The sequence below is a fragment of the Meles meles genome, chromosome 12 (genome assembly GCF_922984935.1).
Source record: "Meles meles chromosome 12, mMelMel3.1 paternal haplotype, whole genome shotgun sequence".
In the NCBI taxonomy this organism is placed as follows: Eukaryota; Metazoa; Chordata; class Mammalia; order Carnivora; family Mustelidae; genus Meles; species Meles meles.
Genome location: NC_060077.1, coordinates 6,781,939 through 6,801,560, shown reverse-complemented (window position 1 = coordinate 6,801,560; position 19,622 = coordinate 6,781,939). Strand labels below are relative to the sequence as shown.

General features: G+C 53.3%; 1 protein-coding gene across 1 annotated transcript in view; it reads right to left on the bottom strand.

Annotated features, from left to right (window-relative positions):
* The window catches only part of TESC (tescalcin), a 53,485-nt gene extending 34,913 nt beyond the window's left edge, over positions 1 to 18,572 (bottom strand). The window contains exon 1 of the mRNA XM_046024389.1: positions 18,366 to 18,572. Coding sequence (XP_045880345.1) covers positions 18,366 to 18,423 — 58 coding nt within the window. The 5' untranslated portion in view covers positions 18,424 to 18,572. The remainder of the gene's footprint in view (positions 1 to 18,365) is intronic.
* Between the last annotated feature and the right edge of the window lie 1,050 nt (positions 18,573 to 19,622).

Here is a 19,622-nt window from a genome sequence, read left to right as displayed (position 1 = left end):
AACACATGGAGGATTTGAGGGGCTGGGTAACTTGCTGATGCCCACTGAACTTGAAAGGCAGACCCAGGATTTGGGTTCAGTTTGTCTGGCAGAACGTGTGTGGATTCAGGTTTGTTCATTTGCTTACTGATGCCCCATGCCACCTCCCTTTGTGTGATCAACAGCCGCTCCCAGCTCTCGATCGCAGATTTAAAAAAAAAAAAATTACACTGATCTGATGAAAAATAGCTCTCAGAAATTACAGCCAAAATGCTCCTAAACAGCCTCTATAACAGATGAGTTACCTTCAAAATGAAGCTAAGTGACAGAGGCCAGTCACAAAGGCCACCGGTCACAAGATTCCATTTATAGGAGACGCTCAGATAGGCAAATCCCAAGGAGACCAGTGCTTGCCTGAGACTGGGGAAGAAGGGGGAGTCAGGCTAATAGGTACTGAGCTTCTTCTGGGAGGGATAAAAGTGCTCCAACGTTAGATTGTGGTGATGGGTGCACAACCCTGTGGTTATACTAAAAACTACGGAGTACACGTTAAATGGTGAAATGTACAGATGTGAATGACATCTCAATAAAGCCATGAAAAAATGAATTACGGGGCGCCTGGGTAGCTCAGTGTGTTAAGCCTCTGCCTTCGGCTCAGGTCGTGATCTCAGGGTCCTGGGATCGAGCCCCACATCCGGCTCTCTGCTCGGCAGAGAGCCTGCTTTCTCCTCTCTCTCTGCCTGCCTCTCTGCCTACTTGTGATCTCTCTCTGTCAAATAAATAAATGAAAAATCTTTTTAAAAAATTAATTACGTTCCTAAGCATGAGAACCACAGCAGCTGACATTCATTGAGCATTCACGGAGTCCGGCCCTACTCCTGCTAAGCCCTGGCTCACATAACCCTCTCTATCAATCCTATTGGGCAAGGATGGCTTTTAGCCCCATTGCAGAGATGGGAACACGGAGACTTGCTCAAGATCACACAGGTAAGAAGAGGTGTATAAACCAGAAATCGCCATAGGCCGGATTCCTCTCATAAAGCCTCCAGCTACTTTCACGCAAAGTGTGCGCACACTCACACACACATGCACACAACCCTTCCTGCCGTGCCTGATTGAAAGCAGAGGGGTGAGGAAAACAACCTGTCTTCCATACCCATATTCCCAGAGCCAAGAGCTCGAGGCTCCACTTAGATGCGGCTCCTCAGCCTCAGTGACAGTGGGAAGAACGTCTGGGGCCTCACGAAGTGACTTTCAAGGCACCCTCGGGTCCAGGGGTTCCCCAGAAGGTCAGTCTTGTGGGCACCTGCTCTGCATGTGCAAGGCTCCCCTCGGGGATTCCCAGGATGGAAGATTTTCTTGTTTCCCTGTTCCTCTCAGCCCTTTCTCCAGGTCCCCAGGAGGTCAGTTGCCGTGGAGACGGGAGACAGAGCCACTTGGGTGCGCAGGCACGGTGACCTCATTATCTGTGGCTTCGGATTTCCACCTGAGGGTTGGTTTCACACCCTGCCAGTGGCTGGTGGGAGTTTAACTGGCCCAATCTCTGTGTGTTATGTTTGTGGGGGATCACATGCTACTTTGTATCAAAAGCTTAAACCAGAAAGTCTATACCTGTAAGTCTCTAGCCACAGGCGGCTGCTAAGCCCTTGCAAGGGGGCAGGATCAGGGACTCTAAAATACACAGCAGCTTCCAAAGATTTAGTACAAAAAAGGATGTAAACGGTCTCAAAAATTTTTGTATCGGGGCGCCCGGGTGGCTCAGTGTGTTAAAGCCTCTGTCTTCGGCTCAGGTCATGATCCCAGGGTCCTGGGATGGAGCCCTGCATGGGCTCTCTGCTCAGCAGGGAGCCTGCTTCTCTCTCCCTCTCTCTGCCTGCCTCTCTGCCTACTTGTGATCTTTGTCTGCCAAACAAATAAAATTTTTAAAAAAAAATTTTTTTTGTATCAGTCATACACTGAAATACCTTAGGCATAAGAGGGTAAGTAAAACATTGAAGTTAACCTCATCTGTTTCTTTATTTAAACATGGCTACTAGAAAATGTAGAATTACCTTACATACAGGGCTTCCAAAAAAATTTAGCATTATCCCACCTTGCACTGCATTCGTACTGGACAGTGCTGGTACCTGGGCTTCCAACCAGCAACTTGATCCCAAGGAACAAAAGCTGAAGACCTCAGACAAGTGTACAGAGATTAAACAGGCAGAGTCATCATCACGGACTCTAAAATAATTAACACCCAGGAAAACGGGGAGCCACAGGGAAACCGGCTGAAATAAATCCTGGAGCATCCTGAGCACAGAATACTACACAGCCTTCAGAAACACGTTTCAAATACTTAGAGGGGCGCCTGGGTGGCTGCACTGGTTAAGCATCCAACTCTTCATCTCAGCTCAGGTCATGATCTCAAGGTCTAGAGTTCAGTCCCTATGTTGGGTTCCACACTGGGCATGGAGCTTACTTAAAAATATATGTATCATGGGGCGCCTGGGTGGCTCAGTGGGTTAAGCCTCTGCCTTCGGCTTTGGTCCTGATCCCAGGGTCCTGGCATCAAGCTCCGCATCGGGCTCTCTGCTCGGCGGGGAGCCTGCTTCCTCCTCTCTCTCTGCCTCCCTCTCTGCCTACTTGTGATCTCTGTCTGTCAAATAAATAAAACCTTTAAAAAATATATATGTATAAAATAAAATACTCAGGGGCACCTGGGTGGCTCAGTCTTTAAGCGTCTGCCTTTGGCTCAGGTCACGATCCCCAGGTCGTGGGATCGAGCACTGTGCCGTGCTCCCTGCTCCATGGGAAACCTACTTCTCTTTCTCCCACTCCCCGTGCTTGTGTTCCCTCTCTCGCTTTTTCTGTCAAATAAATAATATCTTTGAAAAAATAAGATATTTAGAACTTAGAACAACGTTCATGGGATATCACTACAGGGAGAAACCAACAGGCCACATCTCGGGTATATGAATGTTCACCATCACATACGTGTATGCGCAGGAGATCACAGGAAAAGACACACAACAAAATAGTGCGTTGCTTCCAGGTGGCAGAATCACAGGACATTCCTCTCTTCCTCTTGCCTCGTATTTTTGCTTACCCATCCTTTCACTTTGCTGTGACTAACATGGTCCACTTGTCTGTCCAGTGGGACAGGATCCAGTCCTAAACGGAACAAAACCCCACACACGCATCAACACGGACGGGCCCTGAACACATGAGGCTCCGGAGAGAAGCCAGGCCCGGGTCACATATCGCATGACTCCATTTATATCAAATGTCCGGCAAATCAAACCACAGAAAGTAGATTAAGGGGTTGCCAGGGTTCAGGGTAGGGAGGAATGGGGAGGGATGTAATGGGTCTGGGGTCTCTGCCTGGGTCTGGTCCCACCTGTCAGGCAGTGGGGGGCCAGCAGCCAGCCCCACTGTGCTAAGCATGGGGTCACCAGGCAGGACGGGGTGGGGGGGTCACACAGACCAAGAGGTCGGAGACAAGCCTCAAGGAGGAGGAGGCAGGAGATGGGGGGGTTCAAGAAAGGGGCATGAAATCCCCCAGGGAGCCCGGCCTCCCCCATCTGACTCAAGAAGAAACAGAGCATCAGCCTTCAGCAGCTCCATTACATGGGGTCACACAGACTACTTGAGCCTTTATTCCCAGGGGCCCAAGTCTGGTGACGGCACAAAAAGTCTCACCTGTCCCTTTTCTGAACCCATGCTGGCTCGCAGGGGTGGGGGAGGCCAGACTGACCCCCCATGGTCCACCGGGGTTGCTTAGCCCTCTGATAGATGCCCCATCACTCATTAAGAGATATTTACTGAGCGACTCTGCTTCTCTTGGCACCTGCTAGCAGCCAAGGGTGCAGACACGAATTCCATCTATTGGAAACTATTGGGTGTCATCTCACTGGGATCCGGGATAATAAATGTTGGTGTCCGCTTCCCAAGGAGCACGAGGGTCGGAGAGGGAGTTCCAGTCCACGGGGAGGGGGTGGGAGGCAAGGCCCTGCGGGATCCTGAAGGCGAGGGCGAGGCTGGGAGGGCAGGCTGGCAGAGGTGGGCGGGAGGAGTTCAGGACCCCGGGGTTCTTCAGCACCGGCAGAGAGCGGGTGGGGAACAGGGGAGCATGGTGGGGAGGTATCCGTGGTCACACGCAGTCACATGCACCAAGCTGAGGCATTTGGACTTCACCCCCAGCTCGCAGAAGTTGCTAAGGCGGGGGACAAGATTCCTTGCGCCTGGTGACAGGAGGGTGGATGCAAAGGACAGGACACAGGGGACCCATTGGGGGAGGAGGGAGTGTCTGTGCTCAAAATGCAGTTGCAAGGAGCTAGGGTAGCTGAAGGTCTGCTCCTGTGCTCGTAGGGGGGCCCCCAGGAGCCAGCCCCGCCGCCATCTCCCCCAGCAACGCCAGCCGGCACACAGGCCCCAGGACACTGAGCAGAGAAGGTCTCAGTGGCTTCTGGGGTACCCAAAGCTCTCCTGCTCGCCATGTCCTGACCGACTGGCCAGGACTCAAGCCAAGTGTCGTGGGCTGACGTCCCAGAACACAGAGGCGAGCCGGGTCAGACAGAAAGGTGGGTGATGACATGGGGCCAAGAGCTGCTGGCTGGGTCCCCAGCTCCACGTCCTACTGAACCGTCTCCCTGAGGCCGCCTCCTCCTCCCCCGTAACATGGAGAGAACAACAGCGACACCCCCGCGAGGCTGTCCACACCCCGGAGAACAAGCAAGTCAGACACGCACGATGCACAATGGCCGAAAGGTAGGAACACCCACACGGCCCCCGGCTGGTGAGCAGATGAACGAAACGGGGTGCGCACTGCCCGACGGGGCAGGCCGCACGGACACCTGCTGGCCCACGGCTGAGCTGGGAGACACGATGGAAGAAGCCAGACGTGCGAGGCTACCACTGTGCACTGCCACGTACCCGAAGCTTCCGAAATACGTGAACCCACAGGGACAAAAAATAGGCTTGCAGATGCCAGGAATGGGGCAGGGGATGCGGATTTCAGGAGCAGCTAATGGGTCGGAAGTTTCGTTCTGGGGCGATGATGTCCTGGAACTGGATGGTGAGGGCGGCTGCACTTAACTCCCAAGAACTGTAGCTGGAAAATGCTGAAGATGGTCAATGACAGGTTACGTGAATTTCAGCCCCGTTAAATAAAACGTCACATTCATGTTGCAGAGGACCTGGCAGGAGGAGCGGAGGCACCAGAGTGGCCACAAGAGCGATCATGAAGACCCTAATGACCCTGTCGTCCCTACCGGGCACCCCAGCTGGCTCCCAGCTTGGCTGGGCTTGGGAGGGAGGAGGCAGGCACTTTGCCTGCTGCCTGGGGCTCCAGCGAAGCAGTGACTCATCCTGGGCCTCCGGAGGGAGGAGGAGGGAGAGCAGAGGGACAGCCTCCACAGCCTGGAAGGGACCCGCCCCCACACACCCGCCCATCGCCCTGAAGATGCCTCCGGGTGCCCGATGCCCTGCTTCACCCATTTGCGCGCGCCACACGCCCAGCCTGTGCACATCACAGAGCACGCCTCGCTGCCGGGATTTTTTTTAAAAGGACCAAAGACGCACTTGGGTGCACTCGGCCTTGGAAAGGAAATGACCAAGCCCATCTCAAGTGTCCAAAGCAGAAGCAGCAACAAGAAGGTCAATGGCACCTTCGAACCCTTTATATGCAAACTTCAACCCGTCCGTGAGCTCGAGAGCCACGGGATCTGGGTTGGAGCTGCCCCGGAGCCCCAGCCAGCATGGGAAGGGTCTTAATTTTAAGCTCAGGTACCGAGGGTCTCAGGAGGATCTCGGCAGGTTTTTTCCACCCAGAAGGAATCCTCCAACTCCCAGGACGGGAGCAGAAGCGGAGACAGAATGAAGTGGCTTGACTTCAGCAAAGATCCTCTCAGGAACGATGAGACGACTTGGAACACTGTCAGAGTGGGTGGGCAGGACTCTCGGAATCACAGGCTGTGCTGTGCTCATCGATGCTCACCTTCCCACAGCTCTGCTCTGTTCTTTGCCATTTGCCTTATAGCAGCAGGACTCACTGCCACGTGTTAGCCTTTCCTCGGAGGCGGGAACTAAGCCGAATGCTTGGCACACGTCATTTTATTTTGCCCTCAACCCAGGGCCTGCCTCAGAGGGTGGTTATCACACCCCCTTCACAGACAAACCCGAGCCTCGGAGAGATTAAGTCATTGGCCGAGATGAGCAGCAGAGCTGGGGTCTGAACCCGGGTCTGGAGCACTAGAATGTTTTCACACAGCCTCACACTCGGGCTATGCTCCCCAAGGGAGGATGACGGGGGGACAATGAACACATAGCATTCGTGTCACTAAAGAGACAAAGAGGTCTCCATTTTAAGAAAAAGACTAGGGGCACCTGGGTGGCTCAGTGGGTTAAGCCTCTGCCTTTGGCTCAGGTCATGATCTCAGGGTCCTGGGATTGAGCCCCGCATTGGGCTCTCTGCTCAGCAGGGAGCCTGCTTCCTCCTCTCTCTCTGCCTGCCTCTCTGCCTACTTGTGATCTCTCTCTCTGTCAAATAAATAAACAAAATCTTTTAAAAAAAAAGTAAATTAAAAAAAATTTAAAAAATAAAAAAATAAAAAGACTAAAGATGGGGATGGGGCAGGGGTACACCAGTTAATCAGTAGAGATGGGAGGAGTGGGCGTCTTTTGGAGCATCTAAGGAACTGGTTTTCACATCCTTCCAGAACGATCTTCAGCTCCAGATTTAGACTGGGGGCATGTCAAGTAGAGAGAGGCTTACGTAAGGTAGGAAGGCTGACTAGGTAAAGAAGTCCAGTTCCAGCTACGTGGAATGAACACAGACTCCCCATTGCCCTAGAGAGCCCTGAAACCCTGGATAAAAGAAGAAAAACCTCCCTTGGGCCACTAACCCTGCAAGGGAGGGGGACCCAGCAAGGTCAGAAGCCAGGGGGGAACACACGTCCAGCAGGGCGGGAGCACCAGAAGCTGCTGAGGTGAGCCCGGGCCATCAGATGTGGCCTTGGTTCCATGTAAGTGAGAAGTGAGAACCAAAGCTGAGGCAGAGGGGGGCCGGGGTGGCTCCGTCAATGGAGCTTCTGACTTTTGATCTCAGCTCAAGTCTTGATCTCAGGGTTTTGAGTTCAAGCCCCACATTTGGCTCCATGTTGGGTGCAGAGACTACTTAAAGAATAAATAAAAATAAAAAGCTGAAGCATAAAAGACCGCCTCCCCGTGTAAGACCGGCTAGAGAAAATACTGCCTACTGCCTCAGAGAATCAGCGAGGAGCGGACCCTGCCAAGGAGGTGGCTGGGCCCAGAAGAAAGGGGTAAAGCCTCCATGAGGAATCAAAATGCCACGTCTGTGCCATGCCCGGGAAAAACGCCAACCCTCCGTGGCACAGGAAAGCCAGATTGAGCACCTACTGTAAAAAGTGTTTCTAGACCAGTGACAGCTCTCGGGAACTTAGCACAATAAATGCAAAGCACTGCGTGAGGTTCTTCTAGAACCCAGGGACTCTCATGGGAGAGGTACTTGAGGTAAGCTCTTCCTCACTAGGTTTGGCCTCGGCATAGATCTGGAGCTGAAGACCGTTCCAGAAGGATGTGAAAACCAGGGGAGAAAGCCCAATCAAACATGAGCTCAGGGCGCCTGGGTGGCTCAGTGGGTTAAGCCGCTGCCTTTGGCTCAGGTCATGATCCCGGGGTCCTGGGATCGAGTCCCACGTCGGGCTCTCTGCTCATCACGGAGCCTGCTTCCCTCTCTCTCTCTCTGCCTGCCCTCTCGGTCTACTTGATCTCTCTCTGTCAAATAAATAAATAAAAATAAAAAATAATAAAAAAAAATTTTAAAAATTAAAAAAAAAAAAAACACATGAGCTCAGAATCCAAAACCAAACCACACAAGCAAATGAACCACCGGAAGGGAGGACCAGCAGACACAACTAACAAAAGGAATGGAACCCTTTTTGTTTTAAATTTATTAACAGCACCATGATCAAGTGGGCTTTGCCCTGGGGACATATGGGTGTTTCTATATTTGCAAATCAAAGGATACAGGACACTAACAAGAGAAAAGATAAAGGGCACATGAGCCCATCAAAAGATGCAGAATCAGCATCTGACAAAATGCAATACCCATTCATGACTAAAACTCTCCACAAAGTGGACTTAGAGGGAATATGGCCATCACAATACAGTCCATATATGAAGAACCCACCGCTAACATCCTACTCAACAGTGGAAAACCAAGAACTGTTCCTCTACCATCAGGAGAAACAGAAGGTCGTCCTCTCTCACCACTTTCATTCAACAGAGCTCTGGAAGTCCTAGCTGCAGCAATCAGACAAGAAATGCAAGGCACCCGAACTGGTAAGGAAGAAGTAAAGCTGCCACTATTTGCAGACGACATGATACTGTACACAGAAAACCCTCAACAGTCCACCAAAATGCTATTAGAATAAATGAAGTCAGGGACGCCCGGGTGACTCGGTCATCTAAGAGTCTGCCTTCGGCTCAGGGTCCTGGGATTGAGTCTGGCAATGGGTTCCCTGCTCCGTGGGGAGTCTGCTCCCCCCGCTCCTCCCCCTACTTGTGCTCTCAGGGTCTATCTCATAAATAAATAAAACCTTAAAAAAAAAAAAAAAAAGGTCAAGTCCCATAGATGGAAGGTACAGCATGGAGGATAGAGACAGTAATACCATCCTAACACTGGGTGGTGACAAGTGGTGACCACACTTATCCTGGTGAGCACACAGCAGTGAGACAAATCACTCTGTTGCATATCGGAAACTAGCATTATTCATCAAGTATACTTTAATCTTTTCAAAGGAAACAGGGGGTGCCTGGCTGGCTCTGTCAGTAGAGCATCTGACTCTTGATCTTGGGGTCATGAATTTGAGCCCCACGTTGGGGGTAGAATTTACGTAAAAAAATTTTTAATTTTAGGGGCACCTCGGAGGCTCAGTCATTGGGCGTCTGCCTTTAGTTCAGGCCATGATCCCCAGGTCCTGGGATCGAGCCCTGCATCAGGCTCTCTGCTCATGGGAAGGTTGCTTCTCCCTCTCCCACTCCCCCTGCATGTGTTCCCTCACCCATCTCTGCCAGATAAATAAATAAAATCTTAAATTTTTATTTTTTTTTAAAGATTTTATTTATTTGACAGACAGAGATCACAAGTAGGCAGAGAGGCAGGCAGAGAGAGAGAAAGGAAGAGAAACAGGCTCCCTGCTGAGCAGAGAGCCCAACACGGGGCTCGATCCCAGGACCCTGGGATCATGACCTGAGCTGAAGGCAGAGGCTTTAACCCACTGAGCCACCCAGGCACCCAAATTTTTTTATTTTAAAAAGGAATGGCATCCCAAGAGGGTGAAATGGAAGAAACTATACAATAAATGTTAAATTACTACAAATAATGAAAGAACACTACTCTATGACAGAAGCAGTGACTCTAAAAACCATTTGAAACTTATGGTTTTTGTACGTATTTCATAAGCCCTCTGGGGGCATCTGGGTGGTGCAATCAGTTAAGCATTCAACTCTTCGTTCCAGGTCATGTCTTGATCACAGGGTCGTGAGATCTGCACTCAGCACAGAGTCAGCTTAAGACTCTCTCTCTCTCCCTCTGCCGGCCCCCACAGCTCCCTCTCTTGTTCTCTAAAATAAATAAATCTTTTTTTAAAAAAAATAAAGTAAATGGCACCTGGGTGGCTCAGTTGGTTTAGTGTCTGCCTTTGGCTCAGGTCATGATCCCAGGGTGCTAGGATCAAGCCCTGCATCAGGCTCCCTGCTCGGCAGGAAGTCTGCTTCTCCCTTTCCCTCTACCCCTCTCCCCTGCTCATGTTCTCTAATAAATAAAATCATTTAAAAAGTCTTTAAAATATTAAAAAAAAAGAAACAAAATAAGTCGTCAAAATTTATAAACTTAAGGGGCAGCAAGGCTGTAACAGCTAAAGAGAGAATTCATGAATTGGAAGACAGACCTAAGGGGCGCCTGGGTATCTCAGTCATTAAACATCTGCCTTCGGCTCAGGTCATGATCCTGGGGTCCTAGGATCAAGCCTCTGCCAGGAGCCTGCTTCTCCCTCTCCCACTCCCCCTGCTTCTGTTCCCTCTCTGTTTCTCTCTCTGTCAAATAAATAAAATCTTAAAAAGAAAAAAAAAGAAAGAAAGGAAGACAGACCTAAGGAAATGACTCCAAAGACAGCAAAAAGCAATAAAATATAAAATATGAAAGAGAGGTAAACAGGCATTCAGGACAGAATGACATGACCCCATCTATTTCTAATAGGAATTACTGAAGAAGAAAATAAAGATAAGTGGCGGGGGTGGGGGGAGGTGGGGGGAGAATACATTCATAATATAAGACACAAGCCTTCTTTAGAATGAAAGAGTAGGGGCACCTGGGTGGCTCAGTGGGTTAAGCCTCTGCCTTCAGCTCAGGTCATGATCTCAGGATCCTGAGATTGAGCCCCACGTGGGGCTCTCTGCTTGGCAGGGAGCCTGTTTCCACCTCTCTCTGCCTGCTGCTCTGTCTACTTGTGATCTTTCTCTCTCTGTCAAATAAATAAATAAAAATCTTTATTTAAAAAAAAGAATGAAACAGCATAAACCATTCCCAGGGAGGATAAATAATACAAATCCACACCTAGATACAGTGCAGTTAAAAAAAAAAAATCCCAGAAATCTAGAAGAGGTACAAAATCAGACTTCTACCAAAAAACATCAGTTAGACAAAAGAGCTGACTTCTCAACAGCAACAAGAGACCAAAACCAAAGTGCTGGGAGAAGATACGCAGAATTTTATACCCAGATCAATGATCGACTGTGTATGCTGGCAAAATCTAGACATTTTCAGACAAAGCTGACAACTCGCAGAGAGTCACTGAAAAATCAGTGGAAAGGCGTATCGTGTAAGAAAATGAAATCTATAAGGAAAAACTTTTACAAGAATTAAAAGGGTCTGCATAAAACAATAATAAAACCAATGCATAGGATTTAAAAACATAGAAAAAATACCGGACAGTGACAAAAATTAAAGCATGTTAAGGCCCCTGACCATCAGCACAGGGAAAGATAAAACTGGACATCAGGCATGTCCAAGATGGCGGCCATGTTAAAAACATGGAAGGAATTCGTGAAGTCAGAGAATGCCCTGAAGAGGGAGAATGGCAGCCAGCTTCCGTACGGTTCCTCATCGAAACTATGAGTACTTGTCAACAACTACTGAACACTTACAATGTGTCAAGAGCTTTAAGATGCTCACTTAATCCTCACGGTAATGCTGTGACACATCCCCAGTCAGCAGATGAGAAAACAGAGGTGTGGAGGCCCAGGTGGTTGCCCAGAGACTAAAAGGTGGTCCACAGTTCAAGCCTTTACTGTCTGCTGGTAAAGGCCATGGTGTTGGGGGGGGGGGGGGACACAGGGCAGTGTACATCCATGTGGGATCCTGGCTGCCATCTTGGGGGACGCAGGTAAGGCCAAGAGAGGCCCTGGGAACAGCGGGTGGGTGAGGCGTGCTGGGTGCTCCCTTGGGGTTGGCCACTGGGATCCCGGCATGAGCACTGAGGTGAGAAAGGGCGCGCACCGGGAAAGCCATTCACCGTAGCCGCCTTCTCTCTCCATCGCTGTCTAGGACTCAGCCATGCCCATCGTGAAGTCTCCTGCTGGCCACCCGCCCGCCCTCCGGAGGCACCAGATCCCGGAGACCTGAAGGAGCCTTCTCACCTCCTAGGGCACAGAAGACCCACTTCTGACAGCCAGCCCTTCTGCAAAGGTCACACCGCTGGGACAACAAAGGGCCTTTTGTCCTCGAGCTTACGGTGGCTGCCACCACCAATGGAAATCACCCACTTGACCTTCTGGCTTTATGAATTAATAATAAAGTTGGAAAAGGAGACGGCTTGCAGGCCCAGGCACCTCCCCCCCGCCCCGCAACCCCAATCACCTTGCCTGGTGTCACCAGCACGGGCACAAGGGGGCCCTGCCGTAGCTCCCCAAAGCCATGAGCCAGAAACGCCTTATTCCCTTGGCTTTGAGACAGCAAATACTAAAGCGCTTTGCGAGAGTAAAGGCATCTTATCAACACTCGAGGTATTCTGTCTGTGCGACTGGGCCGTATGGCATGTCTGAGCGTTGATTACATTCTGGGCTGCATTCCGGGGACCATTAACTCACACACACAAAAAATATCCTGCCAGTATGGGGCTGCGGGTGGGGTGAGAAAGAAAGACGCATAAGGGATCTGATTACTACTAATTCGCACAGCTAGGAAGTCTTGGAGCGCACTGCCAATTACTTTCATGAAGAGAAAACACAAATTCTCCCTCTGAAACAGACCTGAGCCAACCAGGAAGACCTCAGGAAAACAGAGGGGGGCTACACATTCCCGCTCTTCCTCCCAGAGCCCCGAACTCCCCTCACACTGCCCACCTCCCTGAGCATGCCTCCCTGGGGACAGCTCACAGTTCTAGAACTTTCCATAACATGATACCAAGCCTATCTGCCTCAAGGTCTAATTCTCCCCCTTCCAACCTAGTAAACAAGTGTGTGGGACCTTATTAATAAGGTCACGGGGTGACGGTGTTGCCCCTCCCAGAACCTTTGTCTCAGTCTACATCATATGGGGTCTGAGTCACCTGGGAAAGATGGTGCCGAATTTGGGTTCTGCACTCTGCATCCAAGTGACCTGGAGAAGTCCCTTCAAAGGTCTGGGCCTCAGTTTCCTCATCTTTAGACTGGGAACAATATGCTATAATGGTGAGAAGACCCAGCCCAGCCAGAGTGCAAAATATCAGCATGGGCCAGAGCAGGGTGCTTTAGGGTGTCCAGCAATGAAGTTCACTTGCCACCCGGCCCTTTTAAAAGCTTCCCAAAAGGGACGCCAGGGTGGCTTGGTCCGTTGAGCGTCTGCCTTCCGCTCAGGTCATGAACTCAGGGTCCTGGAATCGAGCCCCGCATCGGGCTCCCTGCTCAGGGGGGAGCCTGCCTCTCCCTCTCCCGCTCCCCCTGTTTGCATTATCTGTCAAATAAATTATTAAATAAAGTCTTAAAATAAAATAACATAAATTTAAAAAACAGAAGCTCTCCCAATCCGCCTGCAAGTTTCCATACTGTGCACACCCAGGGGAGGCTGCGGCCACCGGGCCTCCCTCCTCTGATCCTGGCCACTGTGCCCGCACCACTGGGCCGTTTCTGCCCAGCCTGCACAGAGATCTCAGCCTCGGGGGGACCGACCCTCCCCAGACCTCACAGACACCCTTATCCCTCCCTGCCTGGGAAACAGCTTTTTGTTTTTGCCAAAGAAAGTGTTTTTAATTACTCTCTTATTAAGGTATGATTTACATGCAATGGAACCCATCTTCATCGTTTTTGAGAACCAGATGGGTCCTGGGGATCTGCTCCCTCCTCACCCCCAGCCCCAGAGCCACACAGACACAGTCGTGCACCCTGTTTCCTGGGGCCTAGAGATTGCTAGCTGATAACAGCCGTAGTCCACCCACGGGAAACAGGAAGGGAGCCAGGAGGGTCTGTACTGGCCATTTGGCTTAACGTGTCTCAGTGGGGGACAGGAGGAGCTCAGTAGTACTGGCCAGGGTGCCCGCACCCCCGGAGCTCCTGGAGGGCAGGGAAGGTGTCTGGCCCCCCATGTGTCCAAAGGGAATATGGCACATGGCGAACAGGCTGAGCTGTGGTCTGGGGCCCCTCAAGGTCTTTGTAACCACCAAGGAGTAACCAGCAGCAGCAGCCCAGTGGAAAATGGGGGGCCACCCCCTCCAGCCGGCATGGGCCACCCAGGCCTCTGGTCCCCTCCCCAGTGAGGGGGTCTGGGGATCACACCAGAAACTGAATCCCAGCTCTACTTCTCCAGAGCCTGTGGCCTCAGGCACGCGGCGTGCTGTCCGGAGCATCCGCGTCCTCCTCCGGAAAACGGGAAGCCACGGCGTTCCTGGGGGCGCCGCTTCAGCAGCTGCGGGGAAGCTGCGTGGCTCAGCTCCGTGTTTGGCAGATGACAGGCTCCTGGTAAACACACTCGCTGTCACCGTGAAGAGGTCTCAACTCCAGATCTGGGACATTGTTTTTTCTTCTTCCTTCTGGCAGCTTCTTGGCATCTACATAGATATGCCTGTGGGGCTGTTTTGGAGCCTGGAGGAAAAAATAGACCCTCCACCTTTCCCAGAATCCTCCACTTATTATTTCCTTTCCAGCCCCAGGAGCAGGCACGTGGGGGGGGGGAGCGGTGGGCAGGAAACGGCCACCGCCAAGCCAGCTCAAGGTGGTGAAGGGGACCAGGCTTCCGTGAGTGATCCCCCCCTACAAGGGGCTGGTCTTCCTGTCGGTGGGGGGGCCCACTTCACACCTCGGGACACAGGCCGGGCTCCACTGCGTTCCTGCTGCAGGAGGGGCATCAGAAAGGCCAGCGCCCGTGTTTAACGTGCATTTTAATGTTCTAGGTAGGCCGCCTTCTTGGCTCAGCAAAGATGTCTGGGAAGACTTTTAGGTTTTAAATCAATCAGTGAGACTCTCCCAGGCAAAGGGAGGTGGGTGTGCAGCTCTGAGGATGCCCTGCGTGGGCTGCCTTGTGCTCAGGCCTATTTTTGGTGGGGCTGGCTCAGTGCTGAGGCCCACAGTATGGTGCCAGGAGGGCTGGTGCGGCCACGGCCACGGCCGGCTGCTGGGGTAGCACTAGGTGTTCCCCCTGGACCCATGCTCCTAGTCAATCCTCTGGGATCTAAAGACCTAGGGTCCCCACCTCGTCGGCACAAACCCCTGTGTTGCGAGTACCACACCTGCATACCAGGGTGAACCAGCCACCTTCTCCCTGCTCTCCAGAAGCTCCAAGTTCAGAGCAGGTGGCGGGTGACGGAGCTGACCGCTCTACCGAGGCGCACCGCGCGCTGTAACCACGCAGGGGCTGCGCGGGTCTCCAGGATGCGTGAACCCTCAAAAGTTGGATGGAGACAGGCAGGGTGGCTTCTGGAAGGGAGCAACGGCTGAGCAGAGCCCCGAGTGAGGAAGAGCGTGGGCTTTGTCAAGAGACAGGGTTAAGAGAAAACGTTTGCGATCTGAACCTGGCTGGGGGTTGCACAAGTGCCCTCTTACGTAAACCCCAGGTTATGCACAGTCAAGTGAAGAGTTCTCCAGGCAGAGGGAATGGCTTGCACAAAGGCCCTGAAGTGAGAAAAACTGATGTGCAGGCGGTTCCCTGCCCTCCTGCGTTCCTAGAAATCGGAGGCAACTCGGCACAGGGAAAGCACAGTGTTGGCAGGAAATGGGCTTGGGGATTCTCGGATCCCCTACTCCCCCACTCAATGACCTGGGCGGCTGCAAGCAAGTTGCTTTGCCTCTCCAGGCCTCAGTTTCCTTCTCTGTAAAATGGCCACATTGCCACCTTCCACGGAGGGTTATTATGAAGATTCCACTGAGTGCGTCCCAAGCGCTCAGCACAGAACCTGGTGCCCAAGGAATGACGCACAGCGTCCCTGTCCTGTGCTTGTCCTGCTCATCAGCTCCAGAAGGAGTTCTCAGGGAGGGACCAAGCGGACTCTTCAAACTAGGGACCATCTGGATTCTTCGAGGAGGCAGGGGGAGCCCCACAACCTTGCAGGCACAGCCTGTTCCTTGGCTGCCTGGGTCTTGGTCAGAATGGTTCCCAAGGATTCTTGCAGGAGCAGGGTTCTGGGAGTGGACTTTCCAGGCCAAGACAAGTACTTCACATACATACATACATCACCTTACTGAAGCCATATAACCACCCCAGGATCCAAATGGGGAGCCTGGCTCTCAGAAGGACAAGGACTTGTTTAAGGCCATGCAGCTGGGAAGAAGTGGGACCAAGCTTTAACTCTTGGCTGTGGTTCACAGTGATGCAGACATACAAATGGGTTTAAAAGCATGGCCAGTACCATTAAACACTTGCCCCAGGCCACGTACTTAGCAAGATCCTTTAAGTCAGGCTCCCCCCACCAGTTAAGCCTTGGACTATGGCAGCAGCAGCATCTCATACGATTCTCATTTATTGTCCTAAAAGTCTTCCCACCACAGGGCCTGGTCCTCCCCAGACTCTCACACCACTCTGCATCTCCCCTCAGGAACATAAGCTTCTCTGGGTCACCTCTAAATCCCCAAATCCTCGGTCCATAAATACTTGCTGAATGGGTTCAAATGCCCAGACTCCGCCAACTCCTTTCAGAGGACAAAGGGGACCTTTCCCCCTAAAGTTCAAGGAACTGGAGGTATTCATTCTCCCTCTAGTCTGATCCCACAACCCCTTCCCTGGTGCGCCCCTGTCCCATCCCCCTTCCCCGGTGGGGTATGAAACTGGAGTCCAGGGCAACTAGAAAGGAAGTCTCCTCAGCCACTTGTAGGAAGGCTACAGGAGGAACACTAAGCATCTGTCTCCTCCCACGGGAGACCGGACCCAGGAAACAGACATGAGTCCCAGCATGCTCTGTGGTCCCATCACTTGTAAAACTGACCACCAGATGGAAGTCCCCCGAACTGCCCGCCTATGGGGGTACCACCCTGCCGGCAGAAAACCCAGCTGCAGAGATCCCGGACTCCCACCAGTGCAGATCTGAGTTAGTAAGAACTCAACTAACAGAGCCAAGGGAAACCTAGGAAAGAAAGAGGGGAATCCTACCTCCTCTGTCATGTGAGCCTTAAGGTTGAACTGGACTTAAGACTTCCTTTTTTTTTTAAGATTTTATTTATTTGAAAGAGTGAGTGAGAGAGAGAGAGCACGCAGGTGAAAGAGAAAGCGAGAGAGCAAGCGCGAGCAGGCACAAGAGGCAGGGGGAGCAGCAGGGAGAGGGAGAAGCGGACTCCCCACCGAGCAGGGAGCCAGATATGGGGATCGATCCCAGAACATTGGGACCAAGACCTGAGCCGAAGGCAGACGATTAACCAACTGAGCCACACAGGTGCCCTGAACTTAAAACTTTTATAATCACACACGGTTCAAAACGAAACTATAAAAAAATTTACAGCGAAAAAGCTCACTCCCTCTCTGTCCCCTCCACCCAATCTGCAAGTAGGCACTCTTCTTACTTTCCTGCGGAAGCTTCTAAGAGCCTTGATACAAACAAACCAATTACAAATATATGCTATTACTATTTTTTTAAAGCGTTTCAAGTTGTATACACTACAGTTTTTTTCCTCTTCAGTCACAGTTCTGGGATTGTACATGGGAAAACATAACGTGTGTATGTGATGTATGAGTGTGTACACACACACACACGCACGCACACCCAGAGCAGGTACTGAGGTGCTTTCTGTAATTTTCACCCAGTTCTGCAGGGGTCACCTTTCAGCCTTGGCACAGGTGGCTGGGTCATCCCCACCCGCACCCAGGTGGTATTAGGGACCTGATTGGCTGCCCTAAACTCAAAGCAGGTGCCAGGAGCCAGCCAGCCCCTTCCTTGAAACACTATCCGCAGCTCCTATCTCCTGAGCATCTAGCAGGTACTAGCAGAACTTCCATTCTAGAGAGAAGGAAACCCGAAGATGAAGTGACTAGCCCAAGGTCACACAGCCAGGAGGCGGATTCACATCCGCCTGTCCAGTTTGCCCACTCACCTGGTCTCTCTCAGTCTAGGGTCCACACTCCCCTTCACAGCCGGTGGCAGAGCCCGGCACGCCGAGGTCAAAGCCCAGGGTCAAGTTCCCCAGCCAGACTGGACTGGAGAGGACAAACGCTTCCACCGTCACTTCCCCGCGGTCAGGTCGGCCCCACGGCGCGGCCTCTCCCTGCTCCCAGCCTCGGGCGGGATGCAGGTCCCAGGAGTGCGGGCGAGCTGGAGGAAGGTCGCCGGGCTCCGGCCAAGTGCTCCGCGGGCGCTGGCAGCTAACCGGGGAGGTGGACCCGCCTGCACCCACTTCACAGACGGGAGGACGAAGAGAGGCGCAGGGGGACGGGCTCTCCCTCCCGAGGTCACCGGCCGGGGAACGTCGGAGCCCGGCTGCAGCCCAGGTCCCGCCGACTTCAAAACTTTCCGGCCCCTGCGCTTCGCGAACCCGAACGACTTCCAGGTACGGAGCGCGCACACCAGCTGCGCGGCACCGGCTCTCGCCCTCCGAGCCCGGGACGCCTGCCTCGCCCTGCCCTGCCCTGGGGGAGCCCGGCCCTGCTTCCTCCCGGGTCCGCAGTCCCCAGGCCCGGGGGTTCCCTGCCAACTCCGCGGGCGCCGAGGCTGAGCGGACGCGGCACTTACTCAGCATCGCCGCGGAGCTCCTCGCCGCAGCCTGCAAAGTGGTCGGCGGGAACCCATTTGCAGGAGGGGGAAACTGAGGCGCGGAGAGGGCCAGCTACTGGCCCAAGGTCACACGGCGCGGAGGCGGGCGAGCGGCCGGGGGCTGGGAGCCCCGAGCCTGCCGGCCGTCGGTTCCCGCCCGTGTCCCCGCGGGATACTCACAGCCGGTCTTGCCCACGAGCTCCCGCACCTCCTCGGAGGCGGAGTGGGCAGCGCCCATGGTGCCCGCGGCGGGGGCCCCGGGGCGCGCGTGCCTCGCAGGCCCCGGGCTGGCGTCGGCTGCGCAGCGGCCGGTCTGGCCTCGGGTCCACCGCGGGTCGGGACGCCGGGGACTGGTCTGAGCCGCGGGTTCCGCGTGGGGCGCGAGCGCGGCCTCTTATAGCGGCGGAGGGCGGCGCGCCGCGGTCCTAGCGCGCGCCGGCTTCGCTGACTGCGGGGATGGGGGAGCACCCGCCCCGGGCCAGAGACGGCGCGGAGGGGTGGAAGGGAGGGCGCGACCTAGATGCCCACCGCCAAGGTCCCCCCGTTCCCCGTGCAGCGGCCGTGCTCGTCGCGCCTCCCCGCCTCCGCACCCCTGCCGGCTTTGGAAAGAGGCGGGTGCGAACAGAGTTGGGGTGTAGGTGGGTGGGATCGGACCCCGGGGAGGTTCCATAATCACCCCCACCCCGGTTCCATCACAGGTCCTCCCCCATCTCAGGGGGGAAACTCACCTGGGACAGTGAAGAAATACAGCCAGCATTAATAAGCTCTCTGCTGAACAGCAATAAAGGTAATATCATAATAGTAAGCCACCTTAGCCGAGCGCGAGGTGCTCCGCTTGGCTCATTCCAGGAAAGCCCCTCGGCCCCTCCCCAGCACCCTGATGGAGTGGGTGGGACACCACGTGCCCCCGCGTCCCGTCCTCCCGGCACAGCCCAGGAGCTTGGGGTGGGGGAGTTTTCAAACTGGAGGAGCAGGCAGCTTCCTGGCCCCGCCCCCACCCCCATTCTGGCTCAGGCAGGGCCCTGGAGGCTGCATTTCGAGCTGCCCAGAGAGTGTAATGCTGCTGGTTCCCCTAGCCTCCTGGGAGAAGTTTGGCCTTAAGCTGGCTTGAGGAATTGAATTCTGTGGTCAGGTTGGATGACCCCAGCCCGTCCTGCCACCTGTTTGACCATGATTCCTTCTACTTAAAATGGGGAGGATAATAGTAATGAGACGTCCATCGGAAGGGCCTGCCATGGGACAGGGCACAATGCGCTTCTGTGGAATCCTGTCCATTTCACAAGGGAGGAACTGATTCTCAGAAAGGTCACACAGCCAGGGCAAAAAATCAAAGTCAACATTTTCTGGTTGTCAGGGCGGTGCCTCATGGTGCGGCCATCCATGTTTGGCCAGTAGTCAGTGCTATGTCCTGGGTGCCAGGCTCTGTGACAGCACTGG